Source organism: Colobus angolensis, unplaced genomic scaffold (genome assembly GCF_000951035.1).
Source record: "Colobus angolensis palliatus isolate OR3802 unplaced genomic scaffold, Cang.pa_1.0 Scaffold182, whole genome shotgun sequence".
NCBI classification, from domain to species: domain Eukaryota; kingdom Metazoa; phylum Chordata; class Mammalia; order Primates; family Cercopithecidae; genus Colobus; species Colobus angolensis.
The window spans coordinates 1,224,541-1,250,246 of record NW_012114955.1 but is presented as its reverse complement, the minus strand read 5'-3'; the positions used below and the strand labels follow the sequence as shown (position 1 = coordinate 1,250,246).

At 53.9% G+C, this 25,706-nt stretch overlaps 2 protein-coding genes across 2 annotated transcripts in view; both read left to right on the top strand.

Moving 5' to 3' along the window:
* Positions 1–2,509: 2,509 nt before the first annotated feature.
* LOC105510008 (filamin-C-like) lies at positions 2,510–4,058 on the top strand. The gene is made up of 3 exons (XM_011939571.1): positions 2,510–2,594; positions 3,257–3,466; positions 3,585–4,058. Exons 1-3 carry the CDS (start codon positions 2,510–2,512, stop codon positions 3,770–3,772), a joined length of 483 nt encoding a protein of 160 aa, XP_011794961.1. The 3' UTR covers positions 3,773–4,058.
* A 1,671-nt stretch (positions 4,059–5,729) lies between these two features.
* Positions 5,730–25,706, top strand: part of KCP (kielin/chordin-like protein) — a 34,849-nt gene continuing 14,872 nt past the window's right edge. The window contains exons 1-17 of the mRNA XM_011939632.1: positions 5,730–5,843; positions 8,173–8,315; positions 9,290–9,479; positions 9,566–9,642; positions 12,339–12,426; positions 13,844–13,926; positions 22,486–22,579; positions 22,725–22,804; positions 22,881–22,974; positions 23,304–23,389; positions 23,461–23,542; positions 23,756–23,908; positions 23,983–24,089; positions 24,170–24,263; positions 24,959–25,132; positions 25,240–25,322; positions 25,496–25,589. Of these exons, the coding sequence (XP_011795022.1) occupies positions 5,762–5,843; positions 8,173–8,315; positions 9,290–9,479; positions 9,566–9,642; positions 12,339–12,426; positions 13,844–13,926; positions 22,486–22,579; positions 22,725–22,804; positions 22,881–22,974; positions 23,304–23,389; positions 23,461–23,542; positions 23,756–23,908; positions 23,983–24,089; positions 24,170–24,263; positions 24,959–25,132; positions 25,240–25,322; positions 25,496–25,589 (1,804 nt within the window). The 5' untranslated portion in view covers positions 5,730–5,761. The remainder of the gene's footprint in view (positions 5,844–8,172; positions 8,316–9,289; positions 9,480–9,565; positions 9,643–12,338; positions 12,427–13,843; positions 13,927–22,485; positions 22,580–22,724; positions 22,805–22,880; positions 22,975–23,303; positions 23,390–23,460; positions 23,543–23,755; positions 23,909–23,982; positions 24,090–24,169; positions 24,264–24,958; positions 25,133–25,239; positions 25,323–25,495; positions 25,590–25,706) is intronic.

Here is a 25,706-nt window from a genome sequence, read left to right as displayed (position 1 = left end):
GGTACGTAGTCACCGCCGGTAAGTGCCGGCCGCCTTGAGTGGTCTCCCCGGGCGGGACCTGCGCAATGCGGAAGAACCCAGCGCAGTCCCGGCAGAGCCAGCTTTGCCCTGCCGTCCGGACCGGTGCTCCGGAGCGCAGCCACGCAGGCGCACCGCAGACAGGTGGGTACCCGCAGCCGCGCTCTCCTCTCCGCGTCCCCGTCCGGTGCGCCCCAAAGGTAGGGGGAGCGGTACCGGCTGCTGCCCAACCCCAAGTCTAGGGCTCCACCAGGCACCTGTGGGCGGAGGGATGAAGACTGGAGTACGGCGGGTTCCGCGTCCAGCTGTGCCTGGAGACCGAGCTCAGGTGGGTGCCTACAGCAGGGTGCGCCCGGCCGACCTGGGACCTCCCAGGCTCCCCTCACGCCCCGATCAGTTTGGGGTGCTGGCGCCCAAGGAGCCCCAAGGCCCAAGCGGCGGAGTCGCCGTCGCTGCGGGGGGCGCAGGCTCTGCTGCTCTCCCTCCCCCTCGCCATTGCCCAGGATGGGGGCTCCCGGGCATCCCGCTGGAGGCTGGCTTGGGCCACTGAGGAGCGAGGCCCAATCCTTACTTTCGATGCACTCATCCTCGCTCTTACCGGGCCACCCTCACCCTTTCGGGAAAAAAAAGGTAGAGGTTTAAAGCTTTCATTCCCCGGGATCTTCAGGCCAATGGCAGGAACTGTGCAAGAGTTTGCGGGAAGACGGTGTCAGGTAGAGGCTCCATCTGTCCCTGGGCTCGCGCCCGGGAATGGTAGACGTCGGCCCCCCAAGCAGCGGAGAAGGATGGGGCGCAATAGTTCCTGGGCTGGTTTCTGTAGGTCCTGTCCCAGAACTTAAGAAGACAACAATGAAGAGGCTAAACGTGGAGGAAAAGTGAGACTAGCGTGGCCGGCATGCTGGGGCAGATGGCGAGGACCAGCGCCGGCCTCGTGCAGTTGTCTCCGGACCTGGGAGGCACGGGAAGCCGGTACCCGGGAGCAGAGGCGGGAGTGGGGGACTTTCCCAGCCTCGCAGCCACGCTGGGCACAGCAGGGTGAGGACCGGGGTGCTGCTCCTCCAGCAGCAAGAGGAACGGTCCAGAGGCCATCCCTGGGGGTGGGGGTGGCTCCGCGGGGCTGGCCCAAGGGGTGTGCCCCAGGGGAGCCAGCGGGAGGTGTGGGAGGTAAGGGAAAGGCGGGGGGGAGCGGAGCGGAAGCGGGGAGCAGGGGCAGAGGACTGGGGTGGGCCTGGGCCCCCGCGGACCCAGTCACCAGGGCTCGAAAGTGCACAGGCTGTGTCCATAAAAAAAACTGGCAAGACCTCCCCTCCCCCTACCTCCACTCTCCCCCTACCCCGTAGCTGTCGGGCCTGGGGCTGGGGCTGAGGGGCTCCAAGAGTCTAGGGAGGCACTGGGTAATCACCCCTTTTTACCTAAAGGCCCTGCTTGGGGGTTTTCCCCCTGTACCCCGGTCTTCCCCCACCCTGCCCCTGGGAGGAAGCTGAAAGAAACTTCTTCCTGGGCACCTGTTGCCCCAGAGCCTCAGCCTGTCTGGACCAGGCAGGCGGCAAGGCCCAGGGCGTGGGCAGCTCACCCGGAGGGGTGGGATTTAGGATCAGGCCCAATGCAGTGAAACCTTTGTCCTCTGTCTGAGCTGGGTGTGGGTTTGCAAGGAGACATGTGACCCAGACCAACCCTGGATGCAGCAGGGCGCCTGCTGTCTGGCCACTCTTACTAGGACTGCTGTGGCACTTCCTCCCCTAGTGGCCGCCTGCTACCCAAGCCTTGCAGCTCCTGGAGTGACGGGACTGTCTCCTGGGACTCCACTGGGGCCCTGGGGTTGGCTGTGAGATTTTACCAGCCCATCAGGAGCACTTGTGCATCCCCTCCTCATATTCCAAATCTGGGGCTCTCCCAACAAGTTTATCTCCTTTTCCCCTGGAGCCCCTCCAGTCCTCCCTGTTGATCCACCTCCTCCCCAAAGCCCTCCCAGGTTAGTCCAGCCACACTCAGCTTCCCACATTTGAGTGCTCATGCACCCACAGCTGACACTGCACCCACAGCTGACACAGCCTTCTGCTCTCAGCCTGCTTCACACAGTGTGGGGCTCTGCCTTCCTCAGACAGGACAGGGCACATCATCTCTCATTTGCCTGGTACCCAGTACAGCTAGGCTAGTGCCCCTCAGAGCAGGTATGCACCGAGGATTGCACACTGGACCCTGGTTCCTCCTGCCCCCAGGCTGGGCTGGCAGGCAGGGACCAGGCTGGGCATGGGGAGGTGGCAGCTTCCCACAGAGGCTGCCCAGGGAGCTGGAGCCCAGCCCCTCTTGGGCCACAAGCCCTTCCTGCCCTCAGCCTTGCTACCTCTGGCCCTTAGGTGTGTCATCAGAGTTCATCGTGAACACCATGAACGCCGGCTCGGGGGCCTTGTCTGTCACCATTGATGGCCCCTCCAAGGTGCAGCTGGACTGTCGGGAGTGTCCTGAGGGCCACGTGGTCACTTACACTCCCATGGCCCCTGGCAACTACCTCATTGCCATCAAGTACGGTGGCCCCCAGCGTATCATGGGCAGCCCCTTCAAGGCCAAGGTCACCGGTGAGTGCTGGCTTCCGGGAGGTCCATCCAACCTGCAGCCCAGCCCAGCCTGGAGGGCTCCGGTGGCCACGCACATCCAGACCATAGTCTGACCCCAGACATCATGGTCAGTTTACCAGGGCTAGAGGTGGGCCTGGCTCTACACAGCACACATTCTGTGGAGTCAGGCATGATGGTGTAAAAGTCCCATTCTTCCTCTCCATCGCGGCCCCTCACTCCTTCAGCTCTGGCCTGCGCTGGCTCCTCAGGCTCTAGCATCACTTTCTTCCCTCCTGGCTTCCCGTATTCCTCGGCTCCAAGAAGACACAGGCAGTACTGAGCAAGCTCCCCTCTTGAGGCTGTCTGTAGATGAGTTGGGGGGCCGTTCCTTTGCAAAGTGACTCTAATCCTGTGAGTTAGCCTGAGTTCCCAAAGCCTGCAAGGGTGAGGTCACAGCGTCTGAGGCCCCAGCCCTGGGGTGGAGCACCAGTTGGAGCTGGCAGCTCAGGGCCCTGGCTGGGAATGGGGCTGTGCTCCTAGAGTGGCCCTTGGAGGAATTTGGGGGGAGCCCCGAATGCAGGCAGTGAGTCCCACAGGGTGGCAGTGCTGGCCGAGGGTCCCCTGCCTGGGGAAGAACAGGAAGCCCTTCTGACCAGGTTTGTGCCCCTCCACCCGCCCCTCAGGTCCGAGGCTGTCTGGAGGCCACAGCCTTCACGAAACATCCACCGTTCTGGTGGAGACTGTGACCAAGTCTTCCTCAAGCCGGGGCTCCAGCTACAGCTCCATCCCCAAGTTCTCCTCGGATGCCAGCAAGGTGGTGACTCGGGGCCCTGGGCTGTCCCAGGCCTTCGTGGGCCAGAAGAACTCCTTCACCGTGGACTGCAGCAAAGCAGGCAGGTGGCGGGGGGAGGGCGTCTCCCAGGGTGCGAGCAAGAGGCCGTCGGGGAGCAGGGTGTGGGTCACAGTAGGGGACTCCCTGGTGTGAGCCCGTCCCTCTGCCTCCCTCTCCAGGCACCAACATGATGATGGTGGGCGTGCACGGCCCCAAGACCCCCTGTGAGGAGGTGTACGTGAAGCACATGGGGAACTGGGTGTACAATGTCACCTACACCGTCAAGGAGAAAGGGGACTACATCCTCATCGTCAAGTGGGGTGACGAAAGTGTCCCTGGAAACCCCTTCAAAGTCAAAGTCCCTTAAATGCCAGAAGTACCTCCCCAGCCTCAGCCCCCACCTCCAGCCACACACACATTACACACAAACACACACACACACACGTGCCACACCCAGACACATGCACAGAATCAGACACTACAAACACCTGCCTTGGGGGTGAAGTGAAGGCACAGCCTCCCCACCCCACTGCGCCCCGGGGGATGAAAGACCTAGTCTGTGTTAGGACAGTGTCCCTCCCTGGGAATGTGACATGAGGGCAGACTGGGGCCAGGCTCAGGGGCAGAGGCTGGGACATGAGGGGCTGGAAGGGGGCTGTGGGGCCAGGGAAACCCTATACGTCTTCCCAGTGTGGTTTACAGCTGCTCACCCTGATTCTCCCTGATTCCTTTCTGTAAAATGGGGATGGAGGTGCCCCCATTCTTCATAAGGGAAGTAATAAGTGCTCATACCTCTGTGCCAGGCACCCTGCAGTACTAACCCTTACAAACACTCCATGAAGTGGGTGCTGTTAGAGCTCCAGTCACAGCTCAGAAAAATCAGCCACCAAAAGTGAAGTGACCTGCCAGAGGCCCCAGAGCAGAAAGCATGAGCTCCAGGATGTGCCGTGGCAACCCTGCCGGGGTCTGTGCTCTGAACCGTCCCACTACCTAGCCCTCTGGAGGACTTGCCTTCCAGAGGCACCCAGTCAACAAAGCCACTTTCCTTAAACCTGCCAGGAAGCCACTTTCCTTAAACCTGCCAGGAATAGCGCTGCCGCTTCCTTGTTCCTCTTCTGGCTGGCTGGCCCTGGCTTTCCTCTGTGACCCCAGATCCAGGCACTGAGGCCAGGTCTTAGGGTGGCATTACAGCCTCCCCGCCACCTGTGGCAAAGGCTCAGGCCCGCTAGGGGCCCAGACCCTGGGGCAGAGAAGCTGCCCTCTCCTTACTGAAGCTTTAAGCTCTGTGGAGAGTGGACTGGGGAGACCTCAGTCCCTTCCTGGGCTAGGGGGAGGGGTGGCTTCTGACTTCTGGTCTTTATGGCAGGGAGGGAGAGCTTTGGAAGGGTTCACAGCTCCACCCTCAATGTCCCTTTTTGCCTGTGCGACCCAACCCTCTGCTTCCCAGCTGCAAGGAGGAGTTTCCCAGCCCTGTGGGCCCACAGGGACGGCTGTCCTCACTTCCTCCCTTTGGCCCCCTCCGCCTGCTGAGCCCAGGGCCCAGCCCTGCCCCCTACCCAGGCTCACCCCACAGCCAGGCCTGAGCTCAGGCGTAGGAAATGGGGCTGAGACCAGCCAGTGAAGGGCGGCCTTGGCATTTGAGGCCAAGCCTGAGACTATTGGAGTGGGAAGGGGTGTTGAGTGGAGTCCAGGAAAGAAACTTATAGCTGGAGAGAGGAATACACTGATCACGTCCATGATTTCAGAGATGAGGACTACTTATTATTATTATTTGTTATTTACTGAGCATTTACCACGTGTCTACCGACTCTAAATTCTTTACTTATATAATCTCACTTAATGCTTACTGCAAGTCTATAAAGTAGATGTGGTGATCCCCAGTTTACAGATAGGGAAATTGAGGCACAGAGAAGTTGGTGGTCTAAGGCCATGTGGAATTGGCTGAGCAGGGATTTAAACCCAGCTCAGTCTGCTTCTTCTGTAAACTTGTGAGAGACAGGAAAAATCCATCTGGAAACTCCAGGGCAATGGAGTAACTTAAAGCGGCAGGGAGACTGTCCAGGAGCCCCAGAGGGGTGGACTTGGGTTTATTTTCTTTTCGGGGTCTCCTCCTGGATCTCAAGCGGAGACAGGGCCTACACCCCCGTTGGGCTTCCTGCGAGCTGGAGCTACTCTCTGGGGTCAGGACCGGCCGGGGCCCGGGGAGGGTGGAGGTATCCATGGGAAAGGCGCGCGCGGTGGGGGTTTGAGCCCTCCCTGAACAAAGCCTGGGTGGGAGCGGCCTGTGTGTCCCCACCCCGCCTCCCCCAGCGCCTGCTGAGCCGCGACGACAGACGGCAAGCGAGGCGGAGCTAGCATGGCCGGGGCCGGGGCCGCTGCGCTGTCCCTTCTCCTGCAGCTCGGAGGCCTGGCGCTGGCCGTGGGCGCGGGCGCGGGAGGTGAGTCCAGGCGCAGGAGACTTGGGGTCCGGCCAGGTGCGCCCCCTGCCTCCTATCAGCCCGGCCTGAGGGGGCCGAGCGGGGCCGGGGGCTGCTTCTCTTAGCCCTGCCTGAGGTTCACGTGCCTCCCTGGCCAGCCCGGTCCTCCCCGTCGGGGGAGCGAGCAGGGTTGGGAAGACCGCGGCCAAAGCAGGGGGTTCAGGAGCGGGGGGTTCCTGCAGCCGGCGGCAGGAGAGAGCGCGGCTGCCCTGGCATCTGGGAGTCTGAAGTTAATTATTTGTCTTGACGAAGGAGGGGGAGAAAGCAGGCCCGCTGTGGAGGCTGACTTTGAATCTGTGTCTGGCTCTCCCTGGAGCGGGACAAGCGGGAATGGAGGGCTCGGTGCCGGCAAGGGGCCAGGGGAGGCTGAGAGGGGAGCCCAGTACAGTTCCTTGGGGACCAGTCAGGTTTTTGCCACTCGGAGCTCTTTCTGCAGGTCTCTCCAGGCAAGGCTGGCCCTAGCTTCACCTAGGGGTCCCAGAGGATCCAGCTTCTCCCGGGCTCCTTCTGCCTGCCTGCTTAAGCAGAACTGGAAGAAGGGCCTGGGAGGAGGGGCCCTGGGCAGCAGGGTGAGGTCCCACGGGAGTCCAGATTGGGTAGAAGGTTTCAGATGCTGACACGCCCTTCGTGGCCGCCCTCTGTGTGCTTGGGAAGGACTGAGGCCGAGTGCCATTCCGGGTGACAGGATGCCCAGTACAGGGATGGAGATGGGAAAGGGTACCTGGGGTTTGGGGCCAGCATCCGCCCAGGGTGCGGGGTGGGAGTTAGAATCCCTGATATGAGCGGGCAGTAGCGGGGCTGGAAAGGTGGGCGGTGCTTGTGATCCGTCCCAGCGGGACTTACTCCTGGGAGACTTCAGCTGTGTGATTCAGAAAGGTCGAGTGGAGAGAAGGAACGCAGATGGAGGCAGGGACAGGGCTTTGCCTTCTGAATGGAGAAGGTGGAGAGAGGAGAAGCGGGGGATGGATTAGGGGACAACTCAGACAACAAAATAGGGGAGCTGAGCCCCAGCTTTCTGGCTTAAGTAACTGGGTAAGTGGGATGGCATTAACCAAGCCAGGGAACTTGGGGCAAAGCAAGTTTAATTTTAACCTAGAACCCCCTCCGCCTTTGATGGTGACAGTGAGTGACATTGTTCCCCTCTCTCACAGGCCTAGTGTCTGTGAGAAACCCTTTTAAGCCACTCCAGGCCTGGCCTCACTAATGAGCTGCCATGGTGGGAAAGACCCAGCCCTCTCCCTCCTCCTCTCTCTGTTCCTGTTGCATCCCACTCCAGACCCTCCACTTCCCTGCGGATCCCTGCCTGGAGGAGGGACCCATGTCTGCCTCCTCCCCTCCTGCCTTTACTTTCCTGGCTGCAGGAGAAGGATCGAAATGAAAAGGTGAAAGTGACCATCCCCAACCCCAGACCAGAGCTCAGAGATGCCCCGTCCCCCTTTCCTGGACATAGTGTCTTCTAGAATCAGGGACAGGCTGCCTTCACTGGATCTGTTGTGTTCAAAGCTAGTGGAGGCCTTGCCAGCACCTTTCTCAAACCCTTCAGGAAATGCAGCCAAGTCCCACTTTTGGAGCCCACCACACCCAATGTGGGGGCCCCCAGGACCCCCTGTCACAAACCTGGAAAACTGTGCTCAGGGTTGAGAGCAGGAGCAGGGGCAGCAGTTGTCCTTCCCTCAGCACATTCTCCAAAAGCGATGGCCTTTCTGACAGGTGTAGACAGAGAGTCAGGGGATGGGAGCTGCTCGTGTTCTCCCTGAAAAGACTCCCAGCCAGACCCCAGGCCCCTGAAAGCAACTCCACCTGGCTCATGTCTGTGGCCCTCCCCTGAGTTTCAGCCTGTGCTGGCTTCCAGGCCCTCCCAGCATGACATGTCAGCTTCCCAACCATCCCTGGCCAAGCTGCTGGCCCAAGAGAGGCGGGATGATCCTGACATGCTCACCATGGCTGGGGACATCAGCCGGGGCAGGCTGCAGGGAAGCCCTGCTCTAGAGACTGCTCTGTGTCCCCTGGTGGGTCGGGGGGCCTGTGGCTCAACAAGCGGGAGAAGCTGGTCTGGGCCACATTTGTCTGCTTAGACCTTCCTTCCCCTTCTTCCATGCCCTCGCCTCCAGCTTTCACTCCCCAACCCTCACAGACCACATCTCCTTCCCTGGATGGTGGGTGGGCAAGTGGATAGGGCGGGGTGCACAGGATGACCCCCTTCCCCTGTGGGTCAGAAGACAGAACCCAGGAAATGTGGCCAGGCCAGCCCCTCACCCTCAGGCCCACATGGGATTCTTGTGCCCTTCAGGTGGGACTGTCCCCAAGGAGCCCCCTGGGCAGCAGACACCTGTCCACTCCTCAGCCCCTGCTGGGGACCCCCAGGAGCAGTGGCTTCCCCTGCGAGAGTGGCTGGGGCGACTGGAGGCTGCAGTGGTGGAACTCAGAGAACAGGTACCATGGAGACAGGGCTGGTTTGCATTGAATGGGGAGGGCTTCTCATAGTGGGAAGGAGGGAAGAAGTTAGCCTTGGAGGGGTGTTCCTAAAATAGAGCTTTTTTTCATTGCACATGGAAAGGAAAGGCTCTTATCTGAACAATTTCCTTCCTTCTTTTCTTTTCTCCTTCCTTCCTTCCTTCCTTCCTTCCTTCCTTCCTTCCTTCTTTCCTTCCTTCCTTCCTCTCTCTCTCTCTTTCCCTTTCTTTCTTTCTTTCTTTCTTTCTTTCTTTCTTTCCTTTCCTCTTTCTTTTTTGTGAGATGGAGTTGCCATCTGTCACCCAAGCTGGAGTGCAGTGGCACGATCTCAGCTCCCTGCAACTTCTGCCTCTTGGGGTCTAGTGATTTTTGTGCTTCAGCCTCCTGAGTAGTTGGGACTACAAGTGTGCACCACCATGCCGGCTAATTTTTGTATTTTTAGTAGAGATAGAATTTCACCATGTTGGCTAGGCTGGTCTCGAACTCCTGGCCTCAGGTGATCTGCTTGCCTCAACCTCTGCAAGTGCTGGGATTATAGGCATGAGCCACCATGCCCAGCCTGAACAATTCTTAACGTTTATTCTTTCATACAAATGAAGACCCTCCAGGTTATTTGTTTTGTCAGTTCATGTTTCATGCTGTTCCATGTATTTGGGAAATGCTATGGAATGTGTTCTATATAAGGCATCGTCAAGAAATATTTTGGATGGGTAAAGATGTCTTTAATTCTTGGGGCAAGGGTTGGGTCCCCATTTTGTCCAAAGAAGAGAATGGGGCTCATGTTCCCCTGAGAACAGTGATCGTTTGAGCTGGATGCTGACTGAGGGGGACCCATCTCTACTCTGGAATTGGCAAACTTCTTTCTCATCCTGCCTCATTTTCACACCCCTCATCTCTGCTGGAGATGGTGGGGACACTGAGCCAGTGCCTGCTATTCCATCTTCTTCCTGCAGAATAAGGACCTGCAGATGAGGGTGAGGCAGCTGGAGTCCTGTGAGTGCCGCCCTGCATCTCCCCAGTGCTGGGGGCTGGGCCGTGCCTGGCCCGAGGGGGCGCGCTGGGAGCCTGACCCCTGCACAGCCTGCGTCTGCCAGGATGGGACCGCTCACTGTGGCCCCCAAGCCCACCTGCCCCATTGCGGGGGTAAGTGCCACCCTGTCCGCCCACCAGGGCCACCTAACGGCCTGCAGATGGCATGGGGTGCTTGAGTGACACTGCTGTCTCCTCAGGCTGCAGCCAGAATGGACAGACCTACAGCAACGGGGAGACCTTCTCCCCAGACGCCTGCACCACCTGCCGCTGTCTGGTGAGCTCCCAAGACCCACGTGGGATGTCCCTCACCTTTCTGCCTCTCCTCAGCTACCTGTCACTACAATGTGGCACTCCAGATGTCGCATAATGGGCTCTGCCTGCCACTCCCACACATTGCCACAGTGGCTTTCAGTTGATTCCAAGTAGGAAAAGGAGCTCAACACCCATGGACACTGGGGGACCCTCGAGCCACTCAATTCAGACCTGGCCAACAGTGGCGTGGAGGGCAGAGAATGTATTAGGTTGGTGCAAAAGTAATTGTGGTTTTTGACATGACTTTTAATGTCCAAAAAACTGCAATTACTTTTGCACCAACTTAATAGTTGCTTGTCCTCCTGTGTCACCTCCCACTCTTCCACTGCCCATCTTCTACCTCAGAACCCCCTCTCCTGCCTGTTCTCCCTCACCAGGCTCTACATCCACCTTCCCCCAGTCTTTCCTTCCTCTTTCCTCCACTGAGAAAGTCTTCAGTCTTCTTCCTAGGATCTCCCCTTTCTGGGGAATTTGCTGGCACCTGGAACAGATGGTTTCCCAGGGTTAAGGGCACCCGGAGACAATGGGAGTGGGGGCGGGATGTCTGTTTTCTGCCTTTACAGAGAGGGTAGCCCACATCCACAGAGCCAACTCATCCTGTTGCCCCTCTGATGTGTCCCAGCCTGGGCTGAAGTTTTGCTTCCAGAGGCCCTGCGCTCTGGGGTTCTGATGCCTGTGCAGCCACCTCAGTCTGCTCCCACAGGAAGGGACCATCACCTGCACCCAGAAGCCATGCCCAAGAGGACCCTGCCCTAAGCCAGGAGCGTGCTGCCCACACTGTGAGCCAGGTCAGCCTCCTGCCAGCCTCAGCTCCACCTCCTGCATGCCTTCTGTGGCCCACAGCCACAACCTGCCACCTGAGGGTCAACGAGTCTGGGACATGCCCAGGGGTGCCTGTCCTCTCACTCTGACAGTGGCCAGGGGAATGCAGAACCCATGCACAAGTCAGCAAATACTGGCTCTGGCCTGGGACTGAGCCAGAGACCCTAGGGAAACAGGCACAAAATCTTTTTCCTGCCCTCAGGGAGCCTCCAATCTAGCTGAGAATATAAGCTCATAGTCAAGGTACCACAAGATGTAAGACCCAATGAGCAGATTAAGAGGAGGTGTAGAAGGCTGCAGTGTTTGCTTTGCCAGAGGAGGGTACAGGAGGCAGCAGAGGCCTGTCCAGGCTGGGCAGTCAGGGGACCTTTCCAGACAATGGGTCCTTTGAGCTGGGTCTTCATGGGAAAGTGGGTTTCCACCTGAAGGAGAGGGAGTATGTGAGGGTCCTCTGTGCACAAGGACAGGGTGGAGAGAGGTGGGTTGTAGGAGGTCCATGTGGGAAGGCCATGGGAACAGGCTGCTGGAAGCCTTGCAATTAGGACCTTCTTCTATGGGCAGTGGGGGGCACTGACGGCTGAAGCAGCATGTGGCATGGTCAAGGGGGCACTTGAGAATATTCACCTGGTGGGGGCTGGATGCAGACAGAGGCCTCAGGGCTGTGACAGCAGTTGTCTAGGTATGGAGCCAGGGATCCAGTGGGCTGGAGAAAGGGGGGTGTTTCTAAAGGACAGGCAGGAGCCTGTGACTGGCTGGGTGCCCTGGAATAGTGGAGGCTGAGCTTGGGACACTAGGATAGCCGTGGTGCCAGGGACATGAAGCGAGCTGGAAGGAAGAGGAGGTCATGGCTATGCAGGGGGGTGTTACTGGCTCATAGGGGGATAGGGTTGCCAGATTTAGCAAATGAAAGTCTAGAATGCTTTGTTAAATCTGAATTTCAATAAACAGCATGTCAGTTTTTAGTACAGGTATATCCTATTCAATATTTGGGATATTCTTATACTAAAAATGACGTTTTATTAATCTGAAATTCAAATTTTACTGGGCATCCTGTATTTTGTCTGGCAGCCCCACCAAGAGAGGAGTCTCAGCTGGTAGTAAGGTGGGACAGGGACTCAGACCAGTTGGGTCTGGAAATGCAGCCTGGGGTGTTGGCTGGAGAAGAGGACTAAAATCGTGAGGGTTTATGAATCTCAAAGAAGAGACACACAAAGAAAAGACACACACACACACACTCTCTCTCTTCGGGGCACGTGGTGCCTCAGGGCCACTGCTAGCCTATATAATGCCTTTGGTGAAATTTTAAAAGACATCCTTTCCTCAAGACACTACTTCCATCTGTTGTAAAATAATGGAACCGTGCCGATGGTGTGCCTGTCTGACACTTTACTGCCATCTGCTGGAAAGGTGTAGTAAATATTAAAATCTCTGATGTCTGTCACGTGAATGGTGCCCCTTTAATGTGGCACCCAGTCCTTTGGGTCTCTTACTTGTGGGCCAGGGCCCGGTTATCCAGGCTGCCCTGGGGCCACGGGGCTGGGGAAGCATGGCATCCAGAGCCCTGTGTCATCCGCACCTGCCAGGTAAAGGAATCAGCCACCACCCATATCCCTGCTGCTGGGCAGACTGCCGGCCTGGCCATGCCAAGCCCAAATATGGGGGCTAGGCAGGGCTGCTACTGCTGCTGCCCAGGCATCAGGGCTGAAGCCTGCTAAGCATGAAGAGTAAGCCAGCTCTGACAATGGAGACAGGAAGGGACGAGGAGGGAGAGCAGAATAGAGAGAAAGAGGGAGGATGGTGTGGGGAGGGAGGGCTGGCTCAGTATCTGCCCTGCAGGCAGGGGCCATGCAGTGCCAAGGGTTCTCATGTTCAGACCTCAACTGCTTGGAGAGCTGCACCCCGCCTGGGGAGTGCTGTCCTATCTGCCGGCCCGGTGACCTCCTGCCCTGTCCTACCCTGCCCTGCCATCCCTTCAACTCCAAGGCTCCAGTACCTACTTGGGGTCATGCCTTCCCTTAAGTGATGTCCACCCACCCTGCTCCCTGGTGACCCACTTGTCATCCTGCCAACCTTCGCAGGCTGTGAGTATGAGGGGCAGCTTTATGAGGAGGGGAGCACCTTCTTATCCAGTTCCAACCCTTGTCTGCAGTGCACCTGCCTGGTGAGTCCACCTGTCCCCTCGGCCTAGGCCCTGCTCCTCCCTGGATACCTGCCCTGCCACTCCTCCATCCCCCTCACATGCCTCGCAAGAGCTGGAACCAGCTAGGCTCTCCCTCCATCTCTGCCCTGTGTCCCCCTTCTCTGAGGGTGCCCAATGCCCGCCCACCCTGCCCTCTGTGGGAACCAGACCAGAAGCCTCACAGCCACTGGTGCATTACAGAGGAGCCGAGCTCACTGCATGCCCCTGAAGTGCCCGCCCAGCCCCTGCCCAGAGCCAGTTCTGCGGCCTGGGCATTGCTGCCCGACCTGCCAAGGTGAGAGCCCCTGGCCCCTCCCTGGTAGGGCCACAAGTAGGCTATCGTGCCATTTCTTGAATTCCAGAACCCACCTTGCTGGCCTCCGGTGGGTTTGGTCCATGGGGGAGCTGGAATGCCTGAGCTCAAATTCTGCCATTGCCACTTAGTGCTTGTGTGACTCTCTACCGCAATTTTCCCATGTGTAAGGTGCAGATAACGATATTCCATACCTCATTGTGCTGCTTAATAAATGCTTGCTTTCTACTTTGTGCTCCCCAATCATTAGACATGGGGTCAGCCCTCAGGGATGACCACTAGAGTGTGACACTGAGTCAAACACTAATGCAAAATCCTGTACCGGTCAAGGGCAGGAATAGAAGCAGGCACCAGCCACTGTGCGAATTCAGAGGAAGGAGACCCTATCCAGCCTGGGTACAGGAGGGAAAGCGTCCTGGAGGCAGCTGGTCCCCAGGTGGCCCTTAAAGATAGAGAGCAGTTAGCTTGGTGAAGGGCTGACGAAGGCAGTGAATTTCCCAGGAAGTGGGGAGAAATCAAGCACAGGTGTGGTCCTGACACTCAGGGTGGGTGTGTGATGTTGGCTGGGAAGGTGCGAGAGGTGACGAGGGGCCAGAGATAGGTGGGGCACGTGGGTGTGGCCATGCTCTGTCCAGGGAAGACCAGAAAGGACGGGCTAAGGAGCTGAGGCCTCACCCTGCCTGGGGCACTGGGAGCCACTGGGGAATCTAGGCAGAGATCTGACCCCATCTAGTCTTGGCTCAGGAGAGAGCCCTCAGACGGCATGTGGACGAGGAGGGCGGGCAGGCTGAGGCTGGGGTCTAGGCCAGCTCCCACCAGACCTCCCTCTGCTCACCCCCTCAACCCTAGGCTGCACAGAAGGTGGCTCTCACTGGGAACACGGCCAAGAGTGGACCACACCGGGGGACCCCTGCCGAATCTGCCAGTGCCTGGTGAGTCCTGAGGCTGCTCCTGGTCTGTCGCCTTCCCTGCCTTCAGGCCCACTGTATTCTTTCCCTCATTCCAAGGAATACTTCTCAGAGGCATTGAGAGGGGACCCAATGGAGAAGACCTAGGCACTGTCTGCTGGGGTCTGGGCAGAGCTCATCTGCGTCCTCATCTCTGAGCCCAGTAGGGGCTCAGCCCGGGTTAGTGAATGAACTCAAGGAGCTCACAGGCTGGAGGAGGAGACTGGGCAGGATATGGCAGGCAGCAAAAGCTCCAGGGCGGGAGAATCACAGTTTGACTTGAGACATCTAGAACTGTGCTGTCCAATTTACAGCCACTACTACATGTGGCTACCCAGCCCTCGACATGTGGTCGGGTCCAAAATGAGATGTGCCATAAGTGTAAAATATATGCCGGATTTCAAAGACTTACTATGAAATAGAGGAATGTAAAATAGTAATCTATTATATGTTGATTACATGTTGAAATAACAGTTTGGATATATTGGGTCAAATGAAATATATTTTTAAAACTTAATTTCATCTGTTTTGTCTTCATGGTGGGGGCAGTGTTTACTTAGGCCTCAAAGGGTAAGTAGGGTTTGAGCAGGGAAAATGAGGGGAAGGTACCCCAGATGTAAGGAATAGCCTGTGGGAGGTAGGAACATGTAAGCCGTGATGGCCAGGTGGGCACCTGAGGAGGACTGTGTTTCATGGGAGCTCCCTGACAGCCTGGTAAGTACTAAGGACTCTGTGCGAAGGCTACAGGGCACCCAACCCCAATGCAGTTGTTACAGGAAAGGGGTCCCAATCCAGACCCCAAAAGAGGATTCTTGAAACTTGCGCAAGAAAGAATTCAGGGCAAGTCCACAGAGTAAGGTGAAAGCAAGTTTATTAAGAAAGTAGAGGAATAAAAGAACGGCTACTCCATAGACAGAGCAGCCCTGAGGGCTGCTGGTTGCCCATTTTTATGGTTATTTCTTGATGATATGCTAAACAAGAAGGGATTATTCATGCCTCCCCTTTTTAGACCATATAGGGTAACTTCCTGATATTGCCATGGCATTTGTAAACTATCATGGCGCTGGTGGGAGTATAGCAGTGAGGACGACCAGAGGTCACTCTTGTCGCCATCTTGGTTTTGGTGGGTTTTGGTTGACTTCTTTACTACAACCTGTCTTATCAGCAAGGTCTTTATGACCTATATTTTGTGCCGACCTCCTATCTCATCCTGTGACTTAGAATGCCTAACCATCTGTGAATGCAGCCCAGTAGGTCTCAGCCTCATTTTACCCAGCTCCTATTTGAGATGGAGTTGCTCTGGCTCAAATGCGTCTGACATTTTCCCCCTCCCTTTTATAAGAGAACCCTTAATCCTAAGGGGTGCAAAGGGACAAAGATCCATCTGTAATTTCTTCAGGCTGAATAGGGGCAATGACATTCCTGCCTAACTATTAGAGTCTCTCTCTCTTGTGTTCAGGGTAGAGAGGTGCTTAATCAGAAAGCATCAGTATGGCAAGGGCCATTCATAACTCTGAGTTCTGACAAAAGTTGATATCTGGAAGATTAATAAATGTTTAATTTAAGAAAATGTTGAGTAAGCTTATCCTTATTCCTACCCAAAGTGTACAACAGAAACATATTCCACAAGAGTAAAGCAAAATCAGTGAAATTATCTCAAGTAAACTAAATTAGAAGGCTTTCCATGAACTGGGCAACTGTTGGAACCAAGCTGATATGGGATTGCTAGATGATTCCAGTACACGCCTAGAATTAGAATATTGACTCCAGATTTTTACATAACCCATCCTTTTTGTTTCTTTTCTGCAGCAGCCAGCGATCTCTGGTTGGGTCACAGGAACAAGCAGTCAGTCTAAATTGCAAAAACAAACTTAAAAACAACTGCCAAGACTAGAATTTAATAACAAGTATACCATAGTTCTTGAAATATAATATTTCTCTCTCTGCAGTTTCCCATTTTTACTAAAGACTAATCATGGTAACACTGATTTACCTTATTATATTTGGCCTGATTATTTGTATAAAGTGTGGCAAGAATAATTATTTTTTATATAAGCTCTTTGAAATTGGCTTTGATGGAACTCTGTTCCATAAAGAATCTCAGATTTTTTTGAGCCAAAACTTGCCATGGATTTGTACCCTCAAATACCTATGAGTTGAGTAAATTCCTCTCCTCTTGAGGTTCCAAGATAACTTGGGGCTCCTGGGCCTGTTAGAAAGTGACATTCTTTACTTACCAAAGGTCAGAAACCCTGTACAGGCACTGTGTAGGCAAGGCATGAGGCCAGTTTCCCGAAGGGGCGTTTATGGGCTCTACAACTCAAATTTGATTCCTTAAGGGAAAGTATGCCATTCCAGTCAAAGCCTTGTTAAAATAGCCAGTTTCTCCAATTGTGTCCTGTTACAAAAGAAAACAGATTTTTGTTGCACACATGCAAATAGCCATATTGACATAAATTAAAAATACTCACAAATAGTTTCCAAATTCTGGATAAATTAGGTAGAGAGAAATAAATATGCTCCAAATTTTGTTCACAGGAGTATACTTTACTCAATTGCCAAAAGCTGTAAATAGCTAAAAAAAAAAAGTTTTCTTTTACTATGAAAAACAAAACAAAGGATCAGCAATGTTTTGAACAAAAAGTCAAATAGATTATGTCAGAGTCCATGCAGTTAACTTGTTTGATATTTCTGAACATTTCAGCTCTCTATGAGAGTTCTGAAAATTTTTTTGTCTATCCTGATATCACAGTCTCCAAAGTTATCAGAAAGCCTGCATCTAAGTGCACCTGTTGAAGTTCTATAGTTGATTATAAAACCACCTTTTAAAGAGGGTTAAAACAAGATAACAATTGTTTGTGGATGGTAAAAAGTTTTAGGACAGCCACTATAAAAGCTACAATTGATAAGAAAGTTTGGTTACTCTTGTGGCATATAATAAAAAGAAAATTTGGTTACTCTTGTGGCATATAATAATTTCACATAACAATTATAATTATTAATAACATACACTGTCATATCAGCATTAGAGGAGTTTCTTATAATTTTGGAACATACACCAATAACACATTTATATAAACACAGCTGTAAGAAAACCAAATACCATTTCATATTTGACAATACTTCCTATATGACTTTTATACCAAATAAGCCAAATGTCACTGTTACATGGGTGCATTATTGCTGTCAAACCCAATTCTTAATAAAACCTTATAGACAAATATTTCTTAATCAGTTTGACTATAAGGTAAGATTTTCATAAATGTTTTATAACCCTTTACAAATTTTTGTTAAAGAACAGATTACAAGCAGGTTTTGCTTTAAGAACAACCTGTTGCACTTTTATTCCAATGCTCAATTTACAGAAAAACTAGATAATACCCCTTTAACTTTAACCAATATGTTCACACACAATTTATTTTACAAGATTAATTTTTCACAAACCTTGCTCAAACCTTCAGCTTTATTCTGTCTAACTTAAAACCATCTTTTAACCTTCTAAACTTAGGCAATAAATCCATATTCCCATGACTTTTTATAATCCTTTACCAAAAGTACATTCTACTTTTCTTACATGCCTTGCATGTAGAACTATTTTTTCAGTAGTCTCAATCACATGTTACAATGGTAACCCTTAGCAACTTTTACTTTTGGTGAAAACCTTGGTAAATTCAGGATTTTAGCTATGTACTAGGTGTGGAACCTAGCCTAGGACACACCAGGCAGAAGTGCAGGTAAGGTATGACTTTTTCCAGCATAGCTAGGGGATGTGGCAAACTCCACATGTCCCAGGCCTTAGCTAACTGTAAAGTAGGCAAGTTGTATAGTTAAGAGTTATAGTGTGGCTGGGTGCTGTGGCTTACACCTGTAATCCCTGCACTTTGGGAGGCCACAGTGGGCAGATCACTTGAGGTCAGTGGTTTGAGACCAGCCTGGGCAACATGATGAAACCCCATCGCTACTAAAAATACAAAAATTAGCTGGGCATGCTGGTGCATGCCTATAATTCCACCTACTCAGGAAGCTGAGGCAGGAGACTGGCTTGAGCCCAGGAGGCGGAGGTTGCAGTGAGCCAAGATCACACCATTGCACTCTAGCCTGGGTGACAGAGTGAGACTGTCTCAAAAAAAAAAAAACAAAAAACAGAAAGAAAAAAAAAGAGTCATAGTGGCATTTTATGAAACTTTTAGGAGGCCTAACACTCTTTAAATTGTACAACATCTATTGCATAAATTCCCTTTCACGAATTCTTTCATGACTTACACAGATGATGTACAATATGCTTGGAACTTTCTGACTTGTCTTAAACATTCCTCTCTTTAAACAACCAGTCATTTTGCTTTAGGACACGAGTTTACCATACAAGATCCTTTCTTATATAAAATCTATTTGCTTTATAACCTTTTTTGCATAACTAGGAGACATGGCTAATTCCACATGTCCCCAGGCCTTATCTAGAATTTAAAGCTCCAAAATAAATTGGATAATTTTCAAAAGTCAAAGAAGCAGTTTATGACCTTAAAGCATTTAGCAAACCTAATGTCTGACCTGCATAATTTAGACCAAAGGTTTACATTTTTGAAGATATTTTTATTTTATCAATAATCTTTAAAACTGTGCTTATTTCCCAAAGATTACTTAAGTCACATGAACTAAAAGGCATTAGACTTTTTACTTTTCTGACAAAATATTTAAGCTCTTATTATTATTAAACCAATTAGTTAAAGCTCTTTTCTATATAAACATCACACACACCACACATATAAATACACAGACAAAAGAAGATAAAGGGCTCATCCTCTAAGTTGTGAACTGAACCCTGAACCCAAGTCACCATTGTGATGGCAGAGACCAAGAGAGAGTACTGCCATGTGGTTCCAAGGTCAAGCTCCCAAGGACATACAAGACAAGAGGGAAACCTTATCCAGTTTTTTTTCAGGGACCTGCAGCAAAGTTTGTAACTGACCAGTTTGCTGGGTTGTCTTGAAAAGCAGGCTTACAGGTGTCCTAAGCCTGTATTCTATTCTAAGGTCTTTTTCTTCGTGACAGAACAATACAGAAAGACACACAAAGCACACTAGATTCACTAGAGCTTAAGACTAGCTCACACATTCTTTTTTTCCATTAATCAAAACTTTACAGAGGAAATAAACAGTGATTTTTACCATTCATTCAACCAACTTGCAGTGGAGGGCACAGGGGAAAGCATTGCCTGAGACAGAGTGGGAAAGGCGAAGTGCTCAGGGAGGCCAGAGAAAGACCCACCTGTTGCTCAAAAGTTTGGGTGGCCGCATATCAGTAGTGAAGGGATTTTTTTTTTTTTTTTTTTTTGAGATGGAGTCTTGCTCTGTTGCCAGGCTGGAGTGAAATGGCATGATCTCAGCTCACTGCAACTTCTGCCTCCTGGTTTCAAGTGATTCTCCTGCCTCAGCCTCCCGAGTAGCTGGTAGCTGGGACTACAGGCGTGTGCCACCACGCCCAGCTAATTTTTTTTTTTTTTTTGGTCAGATGGAGTCTCGTATTGTCCGTCGGGCTGGAGCACAGTGGCGCGATCATGGCTCACTGCAACCTCTGCCTCCCGGCTTTAAGCGATTCTCCTGCCTCAGCCTCCCAAGTAGCTGGGATTACAGGCGCCTGCCACTACGCCCAGCTAATTTTTTGTATTTTTAGTAGAGATGGAGTTCCACTATGTTGGCCAGGCTGGTCTCAATCTCCTGACCTCATGATCCTCCCACTTCAGCCTCCCAAAGTGCTGGGATTACAGGCATGAGCCACCGCGCCCGGCCAATTTCTGTATTTTTAGTAGAGACAGAGTTTCACCATGTTGGCCAGGATGGTCTCAATCTCTTGACCTCATGATCTGCCCTCCTTGGCCTCCCAAAGTGCTGGGATTACAGGCGTGAGCCACCGTACCCGGCCACGAAGGGATCTTTTTTGGCAGTCCTATCAGCTCTTAAGTTTTCCCTTTTAGGGAGGAAAAAGCTTCCCATGTCCCACGATCCTGTACTTGCTTAATCCTGTCACCCACAGCCGTCAGCTGTGAGTACAAAACAGATTAATCCCAAGAGAATAGCAGTTAACATCCTGTAGTGCCAAACCCATTCTTAACTGGGAGAGACTTTACCCAGAGGGGCCTCTAATCGTCTAAATCTTCGAAGGGACTCTAACCCTCCTGAGTTGGGCCTCTATCCCAAGGCCCATCAAATGTCCATGCCTTTTATTAAGAGAGGCCTCTAACTCCCCTAAGTGGGGCCTCTGACCCAATCCTATTCTTTCCCTGGGTATATGCACCCCACTGGTGCAGCCTATTTAGAAGGTCGGGGGGTTCCTTCAGTATTGTCCCTTCCATGGCTCACCAGAAAGATGTTACCAGACCCCATCACTTACCAAAATTAGCCTGTGGGTCGGGGGTAACCGCACTATCATCCCTTCAGTGGTCGCCAGAAAGATGCTACAGGAAAGGGGTCCTGATCCAGACCCCAAGAGAGGGTTCTTGGATCTTGCACAAGAAAAAATTCAGGGCAAGTCTATAGAGCAAAGTGAAAGCAAGTTTATTAGGAAAGTAAAGGAGTAAAAGAATGGCTACTTCATAGACAGAGCAGCCCTGAGGGCTGCTGGTTGCCCATTTTTATGGTTATTTCTTGATGATATGCTTAGCAAGGGGTGGATTATTCATGATGCCCCCTTCTAGACCATATAAGGTAACTTCCTGCCGTTGCCATGGCATTTGTAAACTGTCATGGCGCCGACGGGAGTGTAGCAGTGAGGACGACCAGAGGTCACTCTCATTGCCATCTTGGTTTTGGTGGGTTTTGGCTGCAATCTGTTTTATCAGCAAGGTCTTTATGATCTGTAGTTTGTGCCGTCCTCCTATGTCATCCTGTGACTTAGAATGCCTAACTATCTGGGGATGCAGCCCAGTAGGTCTCAGCCTCATTTCCCCTAGCCCCTATTCAGGATGGAGTTGCTGTGGTTCAAACGCCTCTGACACAACCATGTCCTCCCTCTCCCCACCCATAAGAAGTCATTGGCTGCTCAGACCCTGGCAGAGCTGGAGGCAGTGGGCCCAGGGATGTGGGTGTGAATTCAAGGCATGGGGTCTTTTGGAGTCAGGCCTTTGGGGAGTGGCAGCAGTCACCATGCTAAGTACCAGCTTCTAGAGGTAGACACCACACCAGATCCCTTGTTTCCTTTGATCCCACAACAAGCCTATGAGAACAGGACTATTATTGTCCATTTTTTTTCAGATGAGTAAACTGAGTCACAGAGAGCTTAAGTGACATGCCAGTTTATGTATCCGTATGAGTTTCTTGGGCTGCTGTAACAAAGTGCCACTTACTGGGTGTCTTGAACAATGTAAATCTATTCTCTCACAGTTCTAGAGGCCAGAAGTGTGAGATCAAGGTGTGGGAGGGTTGGTTCCTTCTGGGACTGTGAGGAAGAATCTGCTTCAGCGTCTCTCCTCACTTCTGGTGGTTCGCTGGTGATCACTGGCATTCCTTGGCTTCTGCAGCACCTGAACTTCTGCCTCCCCCCGCCTTCTTTTTTTTTTTTTTTTGAGACGGAGTCTCGCTCTGTTGCCCAGGCTGGAGTGCAGTGGCCGGATCTCAGCTCACTGCAAGCTCCGCCTCCCGGGTTTATGCCATTCTCCTGCCTCAGCCTCCGGAGTAGCTGGGACCACAGGCATCCGCCACCTTGCCCGGCTAGTTTTTTGTATTTTTTAGTAGAGACGGGGTTTCACCATGTTAGTCAGGATGGTCTCGATCTCCTGACCTCGTGATCCGCCCGTCTCGGCCTCCCAAAGTGCTGGGATTACAGGCTTGAGCCACCACGCCCGGCCATGCCTTCTCTTTTCCATACCGTTCTCCCTGTGTGTGTCTGTGTGTGTGTGTCTGTGTGTAAATTTCCCCTTTTTAGAGGGATACTGCCTGGCACAGTGACTCACGCCTGTAAACCCAGCACTTTGGAAGACCAAGGCATGTAGATCACCTGAGGCCAGGAGTTTGAGACCAGCCTGGCCAACATGGTGAAACCCCGTCTGTGCTAAAAGTATAAAAAATTAGCAAGGCGTGGGGAGGTGTGCCTGTAATCCCAGCTACCCGGGAGGCTGAGGCAGGAGAATCGCTTGAATCCAGGAGGTAGAGGTTGCAGTGAGCTGAGATCACACCATTGCATTCCATCCTGGGCAACAAGAGTGAAACTCTGTCTCAATTTACAACCTGCAAACCTGCAACTTATTTTATCAGCAAGGTCTTTTTCACCATCTCAAAAAAAAAAAAAAGATACTAGTTATATTGGATTAGGAACCCACCCTGATCCAGTATGACCTCATCTTAACTAATTACATCTGCAATGACCCTGTTTCCAAATAATGTAACAGGCTGAGGTGCTGGGGGTGAGGAGTTCAACATATGGATTTGGGGGTGGGGCCACACAATTCAATCCATAACAACATCTAATAAGTGGATAGCAGGGATTCTAATGCCATTTCCTCCTCTCAGTTGAGCCCTGACAGCCCCTTCCCCTATTCATTCTCCCCTCCAGGAGGGTCATATCCAGTGCCGCCAGCGAGAATGTGCCAGCCTGTGTCCGTACCCAGCCCGGCCCCTCCCAGGCACCTGCTGCCCTGTGTGTGATGGTGAGTCGGTGGGTAGGGCAGGGACCTGACCACGGGGGTCAACCTGGAGAAAGCTGATGGGTGGCCCTGCTCAGGAGCCCATGGAGGCCAGGAGAGGGCAGGGAGGGGCCCCAGAGGAACATCTAAGGCCCCCCCTTCCCAACAGGCTGTTTCCTAAACGGGCGGGAGCACCGCAGCGGGGAGCCCGTGGGCTCAGGGGACCCCTGCTCGCACTGCCGCTGCGCTGTGAGTGTGGCTGCCTGGCAGGGAGGGCCTGGCTCCTGGGCCTGCCTCTGGTGTCCTGACCAGGCCCTGTTGGCAGAACGGGAGCGTCCAGTGTGAGCCTCTGCCCTGCCCGCCGGTGCCCTGCAGACACCCAGGCAAGATCCCTGGGCAGTGCTGCCCTGTCTGCGATGGTGAGTGGGGGCCAGAGTCACTGCGGGAGGGGTAGGCCTTGGCCACAGAGAGGCTCCAGGTGTGGGGGATTTGCTTCTCTTGGACCTAAGCTCCTGTTACCCTTTTCCCAAAGTGAGTCCTCACCACACCTTCTCATGACAAACTGGCACCATGCTGGGGCCTGCGCTTCTGTGGCAAAGCTGTGGGGGGCGGGGGGCTGCTGGCAGAGCACCCTGGAGAACTCTGCTGGGTCTTCGTTGTCTGGGTGGGGGTTGGACACCTTGGGGTGATGTGAAGCTTCCCGTCTGCTTCCAGTCCTATTACCCCATGCCCCTGTCATCCCATCCAGGCTGTGAGTACCAGGGACACCAGTATCAGAGCCAGGAGACCTTCAGACTCCAAGAGCGGGGCCTCTGTGTCCGCTGCTCCTGCCAGGTAGGCGGTTCCTCCGCTCACACCCAGATCTGCCTCATTCCTTCAGGGTGTCTCACCTGCTTCCCTCCTAGGCTGGCGAGGTCTCCTGTGAGGAGCAGGAGTGCCCAGTCACTCCCTGTGCCCTGCCTGCCTCTGGTCGCCAGCTCTGCCCAGGTGTGTGTGAGAAGGGGAGGAGCAGCTGCTACGGGCGCTGCCTCCGAGGGCTAATGGAGGGTGCTCCTTCCCTGGACGGTGTACGGGTTGCTACATCCACTAGCCATTCTACAGTGTCAGTGGGGATGGTGAAGCTGGGGTTCCTGTGTCCTGGGAAGGACAGGGATGGGTGGGAGGTGTGCAGGCTGCCATGTGATAGCCCCCTTACTACAGCCTGTGTGCTGGATGGAGAGGAGTTTGCTGAGGGAGTCCAGTGGGAGCCTGATGGTCGGCCCTGCACCACCTGCGTCTGTCAAGATGGGGTACCCAAGTGCGGGGCTGCGCTCTGCCCCCCAGCCCTCTGCCAGCACCCCACCCAGCCCCCTGGTGAGTGCCTGGGCTGATCCTGGCTTTCTTCCCCTGCATTACCCAGCTCACCCTGACCAGCCTGCCCCACCCAGGTGCCTGCTGCCCCAGCTGTGACAGCTGCACCTACCATGGCCAAGTGTATGCCAATGGGCAGAACTTCACGGACGCAGACAGCCCTTGCCATGTCTGCCGCTGCCAGGTAGCTGCCCAGCCTTGCTGCTGCCCTGCTGAGCCCCTCCTGGGCATGCCCCCATTGCTCTCTCCCCTGCCGTCTCCCAGGATGGAACTGTGACATGCTCCTTGGTTGACTGCCCTCTCACGACCTGTGCCAGGCCCCAGAGTGGACCGGGCCAGTGTTGCCCCAGGTGCCCAGGTATGTGGGCACTCACTGTGCCTGAGGGGATCAGGGCCCCAGAGGCTGCTGTCCCACAGCCCCATGGACCCAACAGATACCTTAGAAAGCAATGGCCTTCTGAATTGTTTCAGTCCTGTTTCAGAGCTTAGAACTCTCTGGAACTCACGGGGTGTGGGTGGGTGGGAGGGAGAGTAGAGATTTGTTTATTCCTGCCTGTACCTACACCACTCCCCCTTCCCATGCTGCATTTCCTCTTTTAGTAACTACTGTCCCCTACCACCACTCTAGAGTCCCCAACCCCTACCTCCCAGGTAAGCCCATGTATCTACCTGGATAACACAGGTTCATGAACAGACACTTGAGTCTGCCACATGGGAGGCGGGGTGCTGGGATGCATGGGACATGTCCCTGCCCGCATAGAGAGTCTGTGTGAGGGCATGTGTCAAACACAGGTACGCACGTGTGTAAGCACTCCCCTTCTTCCCCTCAGAGACACACATCTGCCTGCAGGTGAATGATCCCCAATGCGCATGCACACACACGTGTGTGCTCAGAACGATACACACGCCTGCACACATGTGTACATGGCCACTTCCTCCTCTTCCCTATGGAGTCAGCTTCCAAGTGAGCACTTGGGCAGCGGCTCCGGACTCCAGGGCTGGAGGGGCTGTCAGGCTTTGCCCTCATACCTGCCCCCACTGTCCACCGCCTAGACTGCATCCTGGAAGAAAAAGTGTTTGTGGATGGGGAGAGCTTCTCCCACCCCCGAGACCCCTGCCAGGAGTGCCGATGCCAGGAAGGCCATGCCCGCTGCCAGCCTCGTGCCTGCCTCAGGGCCCCCTGTGCCCACCCGCTACCTGGGACCTGCTGCCCGAACGACTGCAGCGGTGAGCTGGGCGGGTCGGGGCGATCTTCTGGGATGACTTGGCCCTGGGAAGGCAGCACGCCCTGGGGGAGTCATCGTCTCCCAGGCTATAGCCGCTCCCTCCCACAGGCTGTGCCTTTGGCGGGAAAGAGTACCCCAGCGGAGCGGACTTCCCCCACCCCTCTGACCCCTGCCGTCTGTGTCGCTGTCTGGTGAGTCTGCATCTGGGTGGGAGGAACCCAGGGGAGTGGAGGCGGAACTTGCGGAGGCCAGGAGAGGCCCGCCCAGGTGGGAGGGGTGGGACCTGGTGGCAACTGGATGGGAGGGGTCTCCTCGGCCTCCCCCAACTAACCCACCGACCCGTGGTGCGTCTGTCGGTCCGTAGAGCGGCAACGTGCAGTGCCTGACCCGCCGCTGCTCGCCGCTGCCCTGTCCAGAGCCTGTCCTGCTGCCGGGAGACTGCTGCCCGCAGTGTCCGGGTAGGGGCCGCATCCCTCGGCTGCTCCTCCCCCGAGGTCCCCTCGGAGGCCTGTTCCTGGGCCCCTTTGACGCGCGCTCTCGCCGCAGCCGCCCCAGCCCCGGCCGGCTGCCCACGG